The sequence below is a fragment of the Calonectris borealis genome, chromosome 9, assembly GCF_964195595.1.
Source record: "Calonectris borealis chromosome 9, bCalBor7.hap1.2, whole genome shotgun sequence".
Lineage (NCBI taxonomy): Eukaryota > Metazoa > Chordata > Aves > Procellariiformes > Procellariidae > Calonectris > Calonectris borealis.
In genome coordinates, this window is record NC_134320.1 from 20,139,043 (window position 1) to 20,158,147 (window position 19,105).

General features: G+C 36.2%; 1 protein-coding gene across 7 annotated transcripts in view; it reads right to left on the reverse strand.

Moving 5' to 3' along the window:
• The window catches only part of ATP11B (ATPase phospholipid transporting 11B (putative)), a 74,015-nt gene that overhangs the window by 18,389 nt on the left and 36,521 nt on the right, over positions 1-19,105 (reverse strand). For 4 of the 7 annotated variants that reach the window (XM_075157305.1, XM_075157303.1, XM_075157308.1 and 1 more), the window contains exons 16-28: positions 18,349-18,422; positions 18,158-18,261; positions 17,840-18,039; positions 17,197-17,400; positions 16,767-16,924; positions 13,642-13,740; positions 11,795-11,940; positions 10,472-10,531; positions 10,047-10,174; positions 9,044-9,182; positions 5,561-5,626; positions 5,158-5,261; positions 4,336-4,501 (exon numbers count right to left, since the gene is read on the reverse strand). In XM_075157305.1, coding sequence (XP_075013406.1) covers positions 4,336-4,501; positions 5,158-5,261; positions 5,561-5,626; positions 9,044-9,182; positions 10,047-10,174; positions 10,472-10,531; positions 11,795-11,940; positions 13,642-13,740; positions 16,767-16,924; positions 17,197-17,400; positions 17,840-18,039; positions 18,158-18,261; positions 18,349-18,422 — 1,648 coding nt within the window. The remainder of the gene's footprint in view (positions 1-4,335; positions 4,502-5,157; positions 5,262-5,560; positions 5,627-9,043; positions 9,183-10,046; positions 10,175-10,471; positions 10,532-11,794; positions 11,941-13,641; positions 13,741-16,766; positions 16,925-17,196; positions 17,401-17,839; positions 18,040-18,157; positions 18,262-18,348; positions 18,423-19,105) is intronic. The other 3 variants (XM_075157306.1, XM_075157309.1, XM_075157304.1) reach the window with 1 other exon arrangement.

A 19,105-nucleotide genomic window follows, 5' to 3' on the forward strand; every position in this document is an offset into this window, starting at 1 on the left:
TGCTGCCTGAAATATATGGACCTTCCTGTCACAGCCTTATGAAGCTGAAATTATCCAACATGCAAAAAGCACTGTTAATTTTGATCATAAAGAAATTAAAAGCATTATAACCATGCTAGAAATTGTGATTATTTAAAAATGGATGCAACAAGAGCTAGATCTGTATTTTGAAAGTTGAGCATCATGCTAGGGATGTTTTTTCCTAAAAAAAGCACGTCCAACACATGCTACTTAGGAGAAGCATTTGGCTCAAAAACACAGAGCAAAGCCAAGAAATAACCAAACTGAATGTATCTGCACTACAGGTATTGCCCTCTCAACCCACTAATGTTCATGCCTCTTCCCATCTCTCTCAGCACTGGTTAGTTCACCTTCAGCATGCATAAGAGTTGATGAGGAACTGTCCCTCCTACTCTACCTAATTTTGCTCAGCTGATTCCTTGCCCTGGACAATGGCTGCAGTGCGATGAACTCGTCACTTAAAGCAACTCTGTTGGAGTACATCTACAATTGGACAGAGAAGGGATGGAACATACATGTCAGTAAGTAGCAGCAGTAATTTTCTAAGAGAAAGACACAGGACAAGACACTTATTTAAGTGGAATACACATCATATACAGAACACAAGCCTGGTACCTTCAGGACAGCTCCTGTGATCGTCACAGCCAGTTATTGTTTGGTAGGATCATTCTTAAATGCACCTTAGCTTTCATCTGAGAAAAAAGGCCTATACACTTTTACATCTATACTTTGCCAGACATCTTTATTCAGTATTACCTTCTGCCCTCAATAGTGCTGTGATTTATATTTACCTGAAGATTTATACTTTGATTCAGATTTACCTTACTGTCCACTTCCTCCTATATGATTCTGTAACAGACTTATAGTCAGAAATTACCCAGAAGCTACTTCAGGGCAACAGACCAATGTCAAACATAATAGGATGGATTTTATTTAAAGCAGCAGAAAAAACCTCTGAACACAGGAAAAAAAAAATTACACACATGCATCTTAAGTGCATTAAGGAAGGTAGAGTTAACCATTCATCCCTCTATAAAAGTCAACTCATGCTTGCCTGTAAAATTTTTAATATACTGACTTCTCAAAATGGAACAGGTTTTTTTTTTCAAGCTGTTGTGACACAGAACAATATTTACAACAATTTAAAAGTTTCTCTTTAGCAGAATTTCTCAAGTGTTTCTCTCTCATACCAATTAAATTTCTTTGATCTCTTATGAATAAATTAGCTACATGTAACATCCAACTGATGAGAGACAGATTGACTGTTGATGCTATGACCTTATACTAAATAAAAGATATAAAATCAAGTTGCTTATATACTCAGTAGAGTAAGACAGATGCCTACAGATACAGTGAATTCAGAGCACTAAGTCGGGTAACGTGCACAACTAGTGTGCTCTTAGTTCCTGAAAGATTACAACAATAGGGGCAAGCATTTTCAGCTTGAGAAACCTGTGTTTTGCTCACTGCTCCTGGGAATATTTTAGAATTTAAATGATGGGGCACAGAAACAAATCACTTAAAACAGCTGTGATTTAAAAAAATTGGTGACTAGCTCATGGAACAATTTATCTTGCCCTGATAAAAACTTCGTAACTGTAAACTAAACCTTTTCTTTCCCTCAATATGCAAATATACTTAGTCCTACAATTAAAAATGAATAATTAAAAATATTCAGTTATACAGAAAATGCATCTATACTATGAAAAGCGCATTTAAAAGGACAATATACAAAGTTCCATATTGACTCTTCGAATGACTTCCACAGAAAATTCCTCAGCTTTTAGGACAAACTCATTCTATCTGAAAGTCAGTCCTCTCCTCTGCTTTGAAACAGAAAGAAAAATATTTACTAGAAATTTTAAACAAATCTAATGAAGTATAATCATGAAAGAAGCATTCTGTCACTCCTTGACAATAAATGTGCTAAGTTAGTCATCTGTTCATCTTCACTTACGTCTACCTCCTCACTACAAGAACAGCCGATGAAAGTCAGTGGGGCTGATTGTCCCATTAAAAGAGTGGGAAAATCTCAAAAGATTAAACCTCAAGAAAGCAACAAACAGGTGCCTTCTTTTCGCAAATGCATTTTTAACGATGATTTCATTATCAGACACACAGAGAAACCACTGAATGGCTGCTGAAGCATTTTTGGTCAAATCAGATTTTAGATACCTCAACTTCGCAATATCAGGAATTAAGTGTTTTCAGAAAAGGACAGTATTTTGGTAAACATAGACCCTAGCGCTGACACTCAAATGGCAAAGTAGAATGGGAATAAGGGAAAAAAAAAAAGATTACTAATAGAGATGCACAAAGCAAAGTCCTCATGGCTACGAATCACGCTATTGCCACAGGAAAGCTGTTAGACATTCATCAAGATTCTTTCTTAAAAATAGGAAGTCCAACTGTGTCCTTGATGACACAACTGCAATGGAAGCAAACTGAACCCGAAAATGCTTTAGAATTGATTCAGAAAGCAAGAGAATGCAACAAGAATTATATGGATAAGGCTAGGGAAAAAAGATGCGGGCTTTTTGATTTTCAATTCAAGCACTTTAGGAACTTGAGAAACCTCAACAACCACACCGATACACCGCCAAATAGAAATAGCTGATGTACAGGAGGGAAGGAAAGGGAAGTGTTCAATAAATATTGCCACTAGTTTTTGAAGGGAAAAAAAAAAGGTAAGTAACTATCATTACCTATAGAATTTCTCCTAAATCAAAACTCTGCAGTAACATGCAATCAAGAGTCTTATCAGGTCTAGCTGAACAGTTTTCTGAAAGCTAGTGGTTATTTACCTTGGCTTTTAGCTACTAAATTCCATGACTGGAAAAAGCAGCTAATATTCCAGTTTTGAAAAGGGACTAACGGGATATTCTGGCTAGCAATAGGTTTCTCAGCATGATGTTGATCCTAGGCAAATTAAGGGAATGTCTCACAGGGATTTTTTAACACACAAATTAGAAGGGTAATATAATTTAAGTAAATCAACATGCACTTACATCAAAGTAACTACAAGGTTAGATGCTAAAGGTAACAGTATTGATGTAATGCAGTTAAGAGTTCTGTATGGCAAATAGCTCAGTGTAATTTGAATTAAGTAACTAGGACACCACAAAATCAGTATGGCACACAAACGGACTAAAAATTGCTAACAGGTTTCAGAACATAACTGTATATGGGATATCTTTGTCAACTGGATTCTTCATTCACGTTCACATTTTTTTTGGCCCTATGCTATTGGACCTCTCATCAACGACCTGGAAACCAACATAATCACTTGCAGATGACAAAAAGATGCAGAAGATAACAGGTTATTGATGTATGTTATTTTGTAAACTGAATACAGCTGGGGGATTCATTATTTCCATTCTTGGCACTGATGTATGCTGTGCTGGAATATTGCGTCCACTGGTGAAATCCAAAATTCAAGATGAGGTTGAAGAATGGTGAAGATTACAGGAGAAACACAAGAATCGTTAAAAGACTGGAAAATAACCTTTTTGACAAGAGATGCAAGTCCAATCTACTTATCAGTGAGAAAATTAGCTTGATCACAAACCTAACCGTGAATAAAACAAAAAATTGTTAATAGAAGGCTTTTCAGTTTAGCAGAAAGTATAAAAAGCTAAAATGCTGAAAACTGAAACCAGAGACAGTAACTATTAGAACAATGGGTCAGGATGACCCCTCCATAACTGTCACTAAAAAGAAGAAAACACTCAAACATAGATGAGATTTACCTAAAAGACAGCCTAATTTCAGCAGAATGACTTCAAGGAGTTTTTGTGGCCTGTGTCAGGCAAAAGGGAGATTCTATTATCATAGCCTATCTTTAGACCTCTTCTATGAATTCATGAGAATGCCACATGGGTAATTATCTTTTATTAGTTTTCATCATATTTTAAGAACTATTCAGTGCAATTACAGTTGAAGAGAGAGCTTCTAATACCTTGACAAAAATGAGAATAAGTTACCATCTTTAATGCAGTACAAAAATGTGTAGTATGATCCTCTCATACGGCTGCAAGCTGAGATGCAAAAGATTGTGACCCCTTTATAAATAATTCTACTATTGTTAATATCAATTACTTAAACATAGATGTTATTTCCTTGTAAAATGGTGTCCTCATTTTTGTAATTTTCAATTAACAATTATCTTTTGAAATGAGAACACTTATGCATTAAACATGAGAGCAATGTAAGAGGATAATTAAATATCACAGGAAAGTAATTAGTTTACAAGACATTTTAACAAACGTGTTCTTTTAACTATTGATCAAGTTGGATACAAAAGCGTAACATTACCTGAGCTTTTTCAGTACTTGTTGGTTGTAGATGTCTGTACAACACTTTCTTCACAACATCAAGAAACAAACAAGCAACTACTATGAGGATTATGGCAAACCAAGCAGAACCACTTGACAACAGTTGAACAAATACAAAGTACATGTCCTGGGTATGTAAAAATGGCCTGAAAAGTTAAAAAAAGTGGCAATTACTAAAAGGAACTTCTAGAAACAAAAGTAGGCAGGCTAAAGTGTATCTTATTTTACATCAAGCAGCAAGTCTCTCAGGATGCAGAGTTACGTTTGCATGGTGTCCATGAAGAAGTCTAGCAATCTGCTGGAACTGACCTGCAAAGAAACTCTGGGGAAGGAGGGTAACGAACTTTGGAAGGAAAAGCTCTGGTTTAGTTTTAAGTTGTGTTGCAGGAAATCAATTACCATCCTATCATTCCAAGACCCCAAAATACAAGCAAAAATACATCACTTTACTGACTCAAACCCCAGTGTCTTCATTTCTTTTGCAAACACTTACCTATTACATAGCAGCTTTGGGAACAAAAGGTTTTTGTTTTTTTTTAAAAACAAAAATGCCTTTATAGTCACAGGCTGTCGGAGACAACTAATTTCTGTCCTGGAGCACAGGACAGCTTAGCAGCATTGCTCAAATTTCTAAAAGAATCACCAAAAGCGAGTGGCCGCTCTAGGTTTAAAAATCTATTTTCCGACACCTGGCACAAAATTCAGAGCAACATGGTAGAACATAATACTTCAGTGTTCTTTCATAGCTTCATCTATCATATGTGCTATAGAAAGGAGAGGGAAAAAAATAATAATCACTCACCAGATAATTCCCCCATAAAACAAGGAGAATATGAAATAAAATACAATGGATCCCCAAGTAACAAAATGGTTTATCCATGTCCAGAAGTGAGTTTCTAGTGCCATCTAAAACAAAGATAATTTCAATGAACTTCTTCCTTTCTCCCCCCACTTCACACAAAATGATAAATACTGGTCTGAATGTATTTATGAACTTCCAGCTCAAACACTAAATATTATTGTAACATGCAAAAACTACAAAGAAAAATCTTAACCAACATTGAAACCAAACATAAAAATCACTTATCTGGAATACTCAAGAATCAATTACTTCTGTATAACTTTTGAATCAATTTTAAGTTACTGCTCTATTACATATTTGCCTATATACCCAAACACAAAGAGTAATTAGTATAATATCATACCTTCATCGTAACAGTTATAACCATAACGGTGAAGACCAAAGTACCAAACGTCCAGTTTCCAAACATCTAAGAAAACGTCAAGGCAAAAATCATGGAAGAAAAAAAATCAATTAAGAGCATTCATGGTAAGTTAGATTCTTCTCAAGTCAGCTATACTAATGAAACAAGTCTGTGGACATAAGTTTGTAACAACTAATATCACGAAAAAGCAAGAAGGATACAACACAAACTACTAGAAAAAAATACAGCTTATGGTAAGAGCAAAATTAACAATCCACAAGTCATCCTCCTTCTTGGTTCAAAACAAATCACCACAAAGGCTACATGAAATATGAAGAAAGTCCAAAACAGTAACATGAAAATGAAGATATCAGTTTGATCAATTAAGCATAAGCATCCAATAGAAAACAAATATTGGGTGGAAGGTATTCACTTTAAAGTAAGTGCAAAGCACTTTGAGTTTAAACATTTCCAGATCATTTTCAACATGCAGCATCACCTGAAAGTTCACTTTTTACCCCAAGCACAATTTTACAATTCAAAAATAATGGTGCCATTGTATTTTTCAAAGAAAATTCTAAGGAAAAGACACTTTGTTTCAAGGCTAATAAACACAAAATTAAGCTTCAATTCTAAAACACTGTATCTGTCACTTTTGTATTCTCTTGCCCGTGTAAATGAAACTATCAAAACTCTGAACAAGTTCTACAACAATAAAATCTCAGCTCTGACAAGCAGGGATGCTGAGTTCGTAATCTATCTACACACATGCTACTCAGACACACGCTGCCATTCTAAACAGGTCCCAACTGCTCTGCTCTTGTAAGCAGTCGGGGTGCTGAAACTGAAGACATTGCTGTTTCACAGCTATTTTTGCCACTGACACACTGGACAATGACCAAACCCTCAACTCGGTATTTACTGGTAGCAAACTAAGCAAGCAAGGAGAAAGGTACCACATGCAGACAGGCAAAAGTCATCCTAGAGTTGATTTGTTAGTACAGCACAGAGGCACGAAACTGGGATTCGCACACAGTTGTAGTCCTTGTTACAGAGCTCTGACAACAAAAATCCCAATAGTCTGATGATAGATCTCACAACTGCTTTTCTCATCTTTACACAGGTACAAAATGGAGGCAGCCGTGAGTCTGGATTTACTGATAATTTTAAAGATCTTTGTTGTAACACGTCTTCTGAAGCCTTCTATTTACTTTTCACACCAATAATAATGTTTAAACAAGCAACATGCTTGCTGTTAACTGCTGCAATAATAATCTTGAAGTAAAATTAGACTACTGCTTCCGAGTGACCTGTGAAAGAAAGTGTCTTTGCTAACGCTGCTCTCAATGGTCACAGAGTTACAATGCAAAACATGAACAGGTTCTTGCCACCATTTTATTTTTGAACACATTTACACTGTGGATGCTGCATCCTTTAACCCTGTGAAGCAACAGATACAATATTTTGTGTCCCCTCCTCTTCTAAACTCTTACCATTTGCCTGTTAGGTTTCAATATCTGTCGACATGCACAGCATGAAAAAGGGGGGAGAAAAAAGAACTAAAAGATCAAGTTGTTGCACAATGTGTTGAGGTAAGCCTAACACACCACCGGCATTAACAAATTATTTACAGTCTCTTCTATTCTGCTTTGCTCCAAACTGAGAACTTGGAATGAAAGTGTGAGGCCTTGCGCTGGCAGCATCACACATTTGCACAAAGTGATCATGCTTGAGGACTCCTTACAAGAAAGCACTTCAGCAGTACACGAGCTTCTCTTGCCCTTAACTTTTTCAGGTACACATTAAATTTGCAACACACTTTATGCACCGCAGATATTTTACTGTGACACACAGTTCTACCAGTTCCAATAACCATCTTTTAGCAACCACAGAGAGGTCAAGAGTAACTCCAAATAAATTCTAAGACTTTTTTTTTTTAAGTCACATCACAGAAAACATGAGAAGCCAAAGGGCATCTGAAAGCTTTACTTCCAGTAGGCTCATTCACTAAGCATATTCAGAACATTTTGAGGTTAATTTATACAAGAAGCCATTAAAAGAATCTTCTCCCTACAGTCTACATTAACACACTGGTCTAGACTTACAGGATACAATCTATTCCCCAAACTAAGCATTTGTTACTAAATACAATGAAAAAACTCTGTTCCTGCCCTTGTGGACATTTACTAAGCAATTTTGAAGCGAGGTGCTTTGACAACTAAGACAGATGCACAGAAATGCACTGATTCATAGTGTAAAATTACTTCATTAGAAGAGCACTGAAGGTCCTTCACCAATTCACAAGAACTTCAAAGCCATACAGCTTGTAACAAATGACAAGAGAGGACACGCTCATACCTCAGTTGTAAGAGACATTTTAGTCTACAGCACAACTATTTCAATGTTCTTACCAAACATCTCATGACGAGATAGCTGCACCACCCCCCCTTTCTTGCTCCTTTCTCTGCAGGGATGCTAACCACCAGTTCACATGCTCTCCGATTTCAGTCACTCAAGACAGTTCTGGCCATTGTCTGTACATCATTATATGGAAACCCTTTTTTTGGCTAAACTTCCTGAGCTCATGCCCACCCCCTATCACCAGGTGACCACTGGGAACACAGCATGATGCTATTTTTGTACCTTGTGCCGTAACTTGCAACTCTACCAAGCACTACAGGAGAATCAGCAAGCACCTCATGTCAGTAGTAAGAATGGCATAATGAGAGAAACAAATGTATTTTTGCATCGTCATTCCTAACAGTTTTATGAGAAAAAACAGTATCTAATTGTTCTAAATTGGGTTAACTAACTGGGAACCAGGGAAAATGAGGAAGCAGACTTGTAATGGTTTCATCGAAGCTTTAGAGTTTTTTGCATATGATTTTTCCTGTTAACTTTAACATCTTTAAAATAGAAAGTGTCAAATTAGTATTTGATGATTTAATTAAATTATTGTCTTAAAAACATTTATTGAATAAAAAGTATAATTTAAAAGCAGCTTGGACGACTTAATTTTTAAAAATTCTGAGTAATTAAAATACTACATTTTCAGGAGAAGCTTTAAAACTTTTAGCAACTTTCAGATTTAAGCCTAATTTTATAACAGATGCTAAAGAGAGGCCATTGTTTGACACTGCAATTAAGTCCAACTCAAAATTCTCATTTACTGAAGTTATGACGTATGATTTTGACAAAGACAGTATATAAAATAAAACAAAGTTTAAGATAACCATAATACATTTATTATCTTGAAAGATATGTTCTTCATGGACATACGCTTTCTGACAACATGTCTTAGTTCCCACACTAAATGTTACTCTTGAGAGCACACACGAACATTGGTAAAGCATCTTTGGTAATTATGTAGTCCATAAAAATAAAAAAAAACTTAGATTTTTCTGACACAAGAGGATTTTTCAAAAAAACATTAAGAAATATCACCAAAAATACAGTGGTAGAATAATTCTTGTGATACTGTACCTGGCCATTTCCCAGCAGAGAAGTGTCTTCTCCCATTAGAAGATACGAGCCATAAAAGAAAACAAATGCATGAAAGAAGCCCAAGATGGTCCAGTAAAGAAACGGTTTAAACCCCAGATGGGCATTTTTACTGATATCTCTGCAGAAATAAAACACATTTTGGATTTCAGATTGTCTTTATATAACCCATTAGCCATTCACATTGCGTGATGGCTACTGCTTTGAATAAATGTAACTTTCAACTGCACCAAGATACATTTAACGAATGCTGACATATGAAAAAAATACATAAACCATGGGCAAAAAAGAACTCTGAGCTCTTGTGATTTGCCTCTGCTTAACGCAGGGATCACCAATGGCAAGGGTGTCTCTAATGGGTCAAATTCAGAATAGCACAAACTAGAATTATTCTCTCCGGAGGTGGAATTGCAAGAGGAAGAAAAGCCACATCTCCCGATACTTGCCCCTTGTTCTGCTTAAAAGACCTTTAGGAAAAAAGAAACATCTGAGAGACATCTCTTTTTTTTTTTTACAAAAATACGTACTTTTTTCTCCAAAAAGCAGTATGCAGTACAAGATGCAACCACTGGGAGGACATCTATTTCTACAGGAAATCACTTCCCCTCTTAGTAAAGCATTTTCTGTGGTGATTCCGCTAACCACAGCATCCTAGTTTTCCATTTGCATATCTGAGTGATTTTCACCTCCTACATGTAATGGAGGAGAAGGCTGCCAATCATGTAAGCTGACCAAGTGCTCAATTCTCTTCCAGTCTTAACATGGCTGACATAAAAAGATGCTTCTCAAAATACTCATGTTAATTAACTTTTAGGATGAATACTATGTAGCTGCAGTTCTTCCTCATCAAGACGGTTACTAAAAATTACGTAAATTACAGATAAAAATACTGTAGGAATGCATAACAGCAAGTTCAAACTTCTGCAGATGCCACTATTGTTCTAAATGATGTGTTACTGTGACGATATATATAAGATACACATACCGATAGAGCACAGGTTTACTCTGTAATACATGCGGATGCACATGCTGTTCAAAAAGACTGTATACGAGGACAGGCAAGGAAGTGAAACAAATATTGTACAAAGTCAGGTATACACTGTCATAGAGCGTCTGAAAATGGAAACAAAAATGATTTTGAGTCTTGTAAACAAAAAAGTTGTTTATTAAAATTTATTAGCATACAAATAACAGCCACAAATCATTAATTACGTGAATTTACTAGTTAGAAAAAAGCTATACTCACATAACCATCTAGTAACATCAAGCTATCAAATATAGAAAATGAAGCTGGATATTTGTTAAGTGTAAAATCTGTGCTGCTCCTGGGTAGTTCTTTCCCATTTTTTTAGTTATTTATCCTGAGTGTTTCATACACATTTACCAAGATGTAAGGCATCCAATACTTACTTGTTGTGAAAACAAACAGAAGAACTGATATAAAAATTGTGGTGTAATAAAGCACACATTCTGAAAAAAGAAAAGTGAAGGAAATAGTTAATCATCAGTATATGCCTCACAACGCTAAAAGAAATTGCTAAATCTTACAAGCTGGCAAAAATACACAGGGAGAGCATAAAGCATTTCAGCATTTTATTTGGCAAAGTAAAGCAATATGCTTTGCTCAAGAACGTGTTTGTCCTTTGAGACAATGAACCTGAAAAATATGAACTTAACTATATGTGCTTGATGAACACATCTCACTACAGGAGTACAAGTAGTATTAAAGGAGAAGAAATCCATCCATTTTCCCCTCAGTTTCTTTTTAAGAATTTCTTCGCAAAATAGTTTCCACATTTCATTCAAGAAAGCCTGTGCTCTGCCCATGTGAGCTTTTTTCACGGGAGCGGACAAAACAGAAACCAAAACCTAACACCACGCTCTTATCTTTAAATGAAAGCAAACAATAGAAGATAAAAAGTGGCTCGGTGGCCACTGCTAGAATCTCAGTTAAATTTCAAGTAAGATAGTGAATTTTGACTTCTTATCAAAACTGATGATCAAGGTGGGGGGGGGGGGGGTGGAACCCATACAAAACAAAAAAACCCTGACGTCATTAGCATTTCAAACACTCCAGCCCAGGATTGAGGTCCCAGGCCCATGCCCCCACTCCTCCCCTCTTGCATTTCGCTTAAGCTCACCCTGCTGCTCCGTGCCCACAGCTCCCTGAGAGGTATCTGGAGATAACTGAGTCCCTGGTGCTCACTTCCCTTGCAGTGTTTCACCTCAGGATTTCTTAAGTCAAGGCTGGGACTGTTAAGCTTCCTTAAGGTGAGACTGCTGGCAAAGAGCATGCTCCCTCCCCTCACACTTTCTGCGGACCCTTCCCTCCCTCAACTACTTCCTGTGCTCCTTTTTCCTTTTAAGAACAGTGAAATGGATTTGGTTCATATTAAATCAATAAACAAAAAAGGTTATACTTTTACATCTTGCTAAAGAACGCATTTAATTTCAAGCTAGTAATACTGCTTTCAGAGAGCAAACACGTCCACCTCTCAGCATAGGCAAACTTATTGTGGTATTTAAAACCTATTTCTAGGTGGAAGAACTAAACAATTTCATAGTTAAACTACTGCATTTGGTTGTAAAATACAAAAAAAAGCCCAGAAAACATGTTTGAACAGAGATATTTAACGTGTTCCAAACAAAAATATTAGATCTGAAATAAATTTCTTGCTGGGAAAAAGCTACACATTTTTCTGTGAGCTTCACTGGCATTCTTTGATGACTTACCTTATAAAAAAAGTACTGTACAAGGGTTGCTATTCTAATATAGTAAAAGTGCCCATGAACAAAAAGCAACTTGGAGAGGAATTTAAACCGTGCTATTGCATAGTCACTGTTTCTTACAGCTTGTCTTCCTTCCTTGCCCATGATTCCTGTAATATTTGGGAAACAAAACAGAAAACAGGTTAAACATTATAAAAATCAAAGTTTAAAAAAACCAACAACATACATCTGAAGCTACAGTTCTGTTTTCCTGCACTTCAACGTTATAAAGACTGCAGCAACTTTCAGTTCCAAAAGAAGGCATTATTCCTGACACTTACAACTACGGGAAACTGCTCATTTGATGCTGATTCAATTAAAACAAACAAACAAACAAAAAACCCCAACAAAACAAAACAAAAAACCCACAACACTATTTCCATAAGCTATGCTTAAGAAAAGATTTATGGGAAGACGTAGAAATAATAACACTCATACAAAACCAAAATTCCCAAACCAAGCAAACCATTATCAATCCATCATCAATTATCAATTTACTTAGTATGTTTTACTTCAGAGAGGTTTTTCTTACAGCGCCTTCTGGGAATAATATACGACTTATACTCAACAGCAGAATGAAAGAAATGCTGTTCTTACAATAGCAGTTTACTTAATCTGATGGGCTGACAATGCTTGTCACTTGTCACAGCTGAACAAAAATTCATTTCTAAAACCTATTATTAAGATTAGGATAAGCATACACGGAGAACACAAAATGCTCTTTTACAGAAGAAAAGTGGCCCAGGATTCCTGAAAATCAGACACTTCAAAGTGCTGGTTGCTTTTGAAAAAAAAAAATTAGTCTAAATGTCCTGTTCACCTTCCATGGCAAAGACTTGGCTAGTTCTGACCAATGTACATGTATTGCCCAATATGCTACAAATTACAATATAAACTTGGATAATCTTATTTTTAATAAACTTCAGTTAGTTGACAAACTAGCTGTAGAATAAAGCATAATTTGCTATTGGCCTGTAACCTTCTCAAGCAGGCTATACGCATGGCCTTAAAAATCATGGCCACATGATTTACATGATAAACATTACATACACCTTTTTAATCACAAAGGGTGACAGATTGAATATCCTGATGTACCAATACCTTATGTAAGAACCTTCAGCACTTACTGTTGTAACAAACACCATTCAACAAAGTCAGTAAAGGAAATACCAAAACACTATGTGATGGGTACCAATTCAGTTATATGTATGTTTTGTTTGGAACTCAGTTATATAACACAGCAGAAAAAAAAGTTTAAAGTCCCGGCCAGATAACAGAAAACAATATAAACAGAGAAAACTACCAAGCTTAGCTGAGAATCAATAACAGTCTCTCAAGAGATATAATGAAAGCCTTCTCTTCAAAGACAAACTAGACACAAATGGCATTTCTATAGTGATACAGCCGTGGTAGTTTAGCAAACAGTGGCAGTTTAGCACAAAGAAAGGTTTAAAGGTCAAGTTTACACAGTAACTTAGAACCTGACAATGTCTGAAGTCAGAGATATCCACTTCCAGTATCCGGAGTGGAGTACTTCTGAGATTCTAGTTACAGAGAATCTTTGCTGTTCCTAAGGCAGCATTAAGCAGGACCTCTACTTATTGGTAGACTACACAATAAACCTAAGACTTCTGAAAGCAAACAGCCTTAAATTTTAAATTTCACTAAAACTCTGCCACAACAGATTAACAGCTTGCCATTCACAGGTGCAAAAACGTTTGAAGTTTATCTGCTTATAAACACCATTCAAGACCTAATTCTCTACTAAAATTTGCATCTTATTTGCCGCTCTCTCTTCTGACGAAAGTTACCTATGCCAACATGTGCTTCTTGTATCATGCTCACATCATTAGCACCATCACCGATTGCTAATGTTATAGGTTTCTCTGGAGATGTTTTTAACAGTCGCACTACCTGGAGAAAAAAAAAGGGCAGAAATTTTTCAGATTAGACAGATAGTCTATCTACAAACCGTGCCACTAATTTCAAAGTATCTTAGTTACCTACCTGTAAATGTAATTAATACGTTTTATGAATGTGCATGTTTGAGTAAAACACATCTTTGGCATATCACATGCGCAAATTCGTTGCTCCTTTAGAAAAGCTGCTTGCTTTGGGGCACAAGCATTATTTAAATATTATGCCTGCCTTGAGCTTATTTTGCTGTTCTTATTTAGATGTTCTTTTACAACTCGTAATTTGGTGCTTTATCATACAAAACAGTCAAGTAAAAGCTGGAACCGAAAATTTACTTAGGGAGTAATCCAGATTTAATGCCCTTTACTAGACATGCCCAGATTCTTCACATTTTCAATTAATGGAACTAATCAGTGTAAAAGAGGAATCTGAAAAAACAATGTATTAGCTCAAAGATCAATACATGCTGTTATTAAGGAAAATAGTTTCTTTTTAAAGCAACTTCATTATCACCAAAGGATATTCTCAGTTGGAAAAGTCACAGAAGAAGATATGACAGAAAGAGGAAAAAAAAATTGTTTACATACAAGGCTCTAAAATCCTCAAAAGAAGAGCAGTGATATCCCGCTATTCCCAGAATGGAAACAGATCTGTAACGTAAGTGCCAACAACACTCTATTTAGAGAGGAGTGAGTTAGATGAGGTTTTTGGTTAAGGAGAAATACTAATTCATTAACCTCCCAGAGAGCTCTAACTAAAGGTAGAAGCTTCGCTAGTTCGGTCATAAACGGGCTGCAGTGGTAAAGGTGTGAATGCAGATCCAGGCGGCTTTCCAAAAACAAAAAATATTTATCTATCTATGAAAAAATGCTGCGTTTTCCCCCTGAAGTTCCAGAAAACCCAAAGTGGAAATATCAACAGAGCAACTACTGCATGAGGTAAGCAGACACAAACAACTGTGTTCAAATAATTGAGTTCTAGCTGGCAGTGTCAGTGCATTGATTCATAGGAGCAGTAACTCACTTCACACAAGGAACACAACAGTCATTAAATACAGTCCGCAGTTCAGAGAAATCCACCTGATTGTGGGAATACATTCCCTAATTGCAGGTATTAATATTCAAGTTTAAAGGTTCCCCATTCCTAAGGTGTAATTATTTCAAGTACATTTCGCATTAGATCTTAGTGAGCAGCCTTAAAGTGGTAGCAAGGCTGCAGTACGTCACCCAGATCAGTCCTCATGAGGTACCAGAGACTGTGGTAATTTAGACAGACATCTACGTGAAAAGGTCAAGACAAATCCTCTGGCAAATTTGTCCAGCAGCAATCATCAGCAGCTCTGAATGACTGACATGAAAGATGTTTAAAAAGGTTTCCGAGCCATAAAATATACAAAAATAAGTAGTGAGACCACTAGCCATATATTAACAAGCATTAAAATTAAAGGAAAAGATGCGGGAAACATTAAGCTGAGTTCCAGCTTAACTTTGGAATAAACCTCACAAAAAGTGTGCCTACAGCAGAAAATCAAATGCAAGGCTAGAATAAACAGCCATACACTTCCTTCCCCACCCTTCCCTCCCATGTTGCATGGCATTTGTCTCAGTGATTTATATACTTCAGCATTTAAAGTTAAAAAGTCACTACCATCAAAATTAGGTTCTACTGTACTTCATTACAAAACACAGGAAATAATGGAGATTATCTGCTGGACAGGATAAGGATTAAGGAAAGCATTATTGGCTGCTATCTGCCAAATTTGGCAGTACAAAACACATTATAAATCAAGTTCAACGACAAAGTAAGAACAAGGGCACAACACAAGCAAATAACTATCCCTTAAGGAGAGAGGATGGCAAAAATTTCAGCTACAAGAGTTTACATAAAGTGGGCACATCCAACAAATCATTTTTCTCACAGCAGTTACAAACAACTTCCTTGTAACATTTTATTGAAGCTAATACTATACCAAGTCTAGTATTATATCTATTTATATTTATAAATATATATATATATTTATACACAGCTGAACAGTTTTATAATGAAGTGATTCTGAAGACTGCATTAAAAGTCTGGCTAAATGTTGGAAGCAGGAAAAACAGCTCACTCATGCTATGGTAAAACAGCCTGCCCTCTTTTGCACATCTAGTACCTCCCATAAGGGTTTCCTAGTGCTTTAAGGTAAAAAGATGTCTTTTTTCCTTTTCTTTTTGACAAGGTGTAAAAACAGAGTGGGCAACAGTGTCCTTTCAGAGGTTTAATATTACTGGAAATACATGCAAAAAGCCTTTAAAGCATACAGCTAAGCTAAAAGTATAGCTTTTAAATTTAAAAATACTCCAATAGAGGTATGCAATTTTATATTATTCAAAGAAAAGGGAGAGGCATAAAATGAAGAAAGCGAATCTCAAAAGGGAAGAATAAATATTACAACTCTTCAGAGCTTAGCTTTCTAGAGTAAAAAAAAAAATCACAAAATCTGAATTTGAATTTTATCTCATCTGTATTTGAGTAAAATTAAGTACATGTGAAGGAAAAATGGTCTTAGAAGAGAGCATTAAGGCAAACCTCCCCTGGGGACTAGGCCTCAGCTTTCCTTCCTTTCTGCTTCCTCCTCAAACTTGGGTATTTTTTAAATCTTTAGAGAAGCACATTTTTTTCCCTACAGCTTCAAGAATTTTCAATTTAGCTTTTTTGATTTGGAGAAGCAATGGAACAGGCAATGCAAAAGCATGCAGATGATCAGGATACCTACTGCCTTACAGAACACTCAAGAGGCTGATTAAAAATTAGCCTTTTTCTTGCGTGGTGGCAGTGTTTTGACTCTCCTCCATCCACTTGCAAATTTTCACAAACGCACGTGGAAACTTCTGAGCAAACTACTCCAGATCAACTGAATTTAACAAGGATTCAAGAGTCACACAAAAGGTCAGGCAAACAAACAAAGCAGTTCCAGAAATCCATGCCTCCTCAAAGCATGATAAAAATATCTACAGGACAATCCTGATTATATTCTCACCTACCTTTGCTTTCTGAAGGGGTGCCATGCGACAGCACAACACTGCAGAACAGTTTTTGCAAACCTCCATGAACAGTTTTTCATGTTCCCTGAGTGCAAGAGAGAGGCTGGTCCCATCCACAACTAGTCCATGCTGGATAACATGGTCTTCCTTTATTCTATTCAGGGACAAAAATGTTGGCTTTGTATTGGGGTAAAGGAAAAATTTAAATTTTGTTAAGAACTATGCAGTTGCCCACACAATAAACAAAGAAGTTAACCTGTTAAACAGACTGCTTCTTCAAGTCTGTTATTATATTAATAAATACATTTCTAGAAAGACAACTTCATGTGTTTGGCACATACATCAAAGAGATTGTCATAAAATTTGAAAATAAAAGAAAACCAAGCTAAGATCATCACTGAGATAATGACATCTCAGGTATTTTACCTCTTGGCTAGCTGCCTCAGTTGCTCCGCGCATGTACTGTCTGACTTGTGCTGCACGAGCTCAAGGATGTTCATGGTTCTATGAAAGTGTCCACATGATAAACTGACACTAACAGCCGTTTCGTGCTTATCTCCAGTGAGTACCCACACTTTGATACCAGCCAACCTGAGTGCTTCTATAGTTTCTTGGACTTTCTCCTGCAGTCTAGAAACAAGAAAAAACTTAAATAACCAATCAAACACTTTACAAAAAAAGAGCTCACACTGTAACTCCATGTTATTCGTGTAACACTCCAGTGTACAATACACCCTCCGACTTACGCAAGCAGAATGCTTTGTTAAGTAGCTATGTACAGAAGTTTTCCCAAGGAATTAGCCGTTACCCTAAATATTTACTGCAACTATTCCATTTCACAGACATTACATCTCTCCTGATGAAGCACAACGTATGTCATCATTATTAAGCCAAAATCAGTTAGTACAACATGCGTTTTGAATGCTCCTCAATCCAAAGAGTGGTAAACATACTAAACAAGAATAGCACAGAACTTTTGGTCGTGGTGGGAGTTTTTCATTGTATTTCAGTTATGAATCCTAAACTTGCTATGTTTTTGAGTGTAGTTAGCAGAAACTCCATTGCATACTTGTCTTCTACTCCTGTGGCTCCAAGTAATTCCAGATCCCTTTCTATGAAGTTGAATACATCTGCTAATCTTTCTTCCCGTTGCTGTAAGGCAGTCCTGGCCTCATGAAGGCGTTTGCCAATTTCTTGATACTCCTCAAGCGTGAATCTTCTGTAGGCTACGCACAAAGTTCTTAGTCCTTTCTGTGAGAAAATAGAAGACTACATTCAGAGTAGACAAGATTCTGATCTAACAAGAAGGTGTCACCTGCACTTCAAGTCACAGAATTTGTACTGGAAGAATTTTCTTCCAACCAGCTGGGCAAGCATATACACTTACCAAAGCAAATTCATCCACATGTATCCTTGTTTTGTCTATTTCTCCACTCTTACTACGAGGAAGAATGGAAGATTCTGCTCCCTTTGTGAATAAAAGCTTTTCCCCTAAAAAGTATAATAGAACAGAAATTAAGAATACATACTATTTCAAGAAGTTCTCAACTGCAGCTTGTGCAACTTTTGATCACTTACCTGAGGGACTCTCTACAATGACACTCATTCGTCTGCGATTTGGATCAAACTCCAAAACATGAAGCAATTTATACCTGTATTTTGTGTTTTATAGAAGAGGGAAGGGGAAGAAAACATTTTTAGAAATAAATTTCCAAAGACAATTACTTATATAGTCTTACCCCACAGAGCTTTCCCCAAAGTGTCATTTTTATATAGAAACTCTAAAAGTAATGCTACCACTGTTGAGCAACAACCACTGTTATTGGTGTTTGTGCAACTGATTGCTTTTCATCACTTTATACACATTTAATTCCATTCTGTAAGAATAAAAGGTTCTTCTACCAATAGGAATAGTTTCCTGAACACTAGCTTTACCTGGAGATTACAATCAGCTCCTACCTATTCCTTTCTCCTTCTATCACTACTTCAAGCCTAACTTTGAAAACTACATTTTATTTCTAATACTTGTAAACAACCTACATAGTCAAAAAAGAGTGATAATTGGACTATTTTTTGTTATGTTACCACTAGTTTAGAAAATTAATTTTAGACATTTAAGTTTAAAGTACTGCCAACTAACTGACACAGATCAATGTATAAAAGGTTTTATGACATACCGCAGATATACAGTTATCAATAAGATTTCTACTCATTTTGTGAAAGTTTAAAATATGTGATTAGATTATGCATACATGAGACTGATTCTGGGAACTTTTAGAGCTAAAAGCACAAACTGTAAGACTTGAATAAGCAATGCAGTTTTCCAACTCTACCA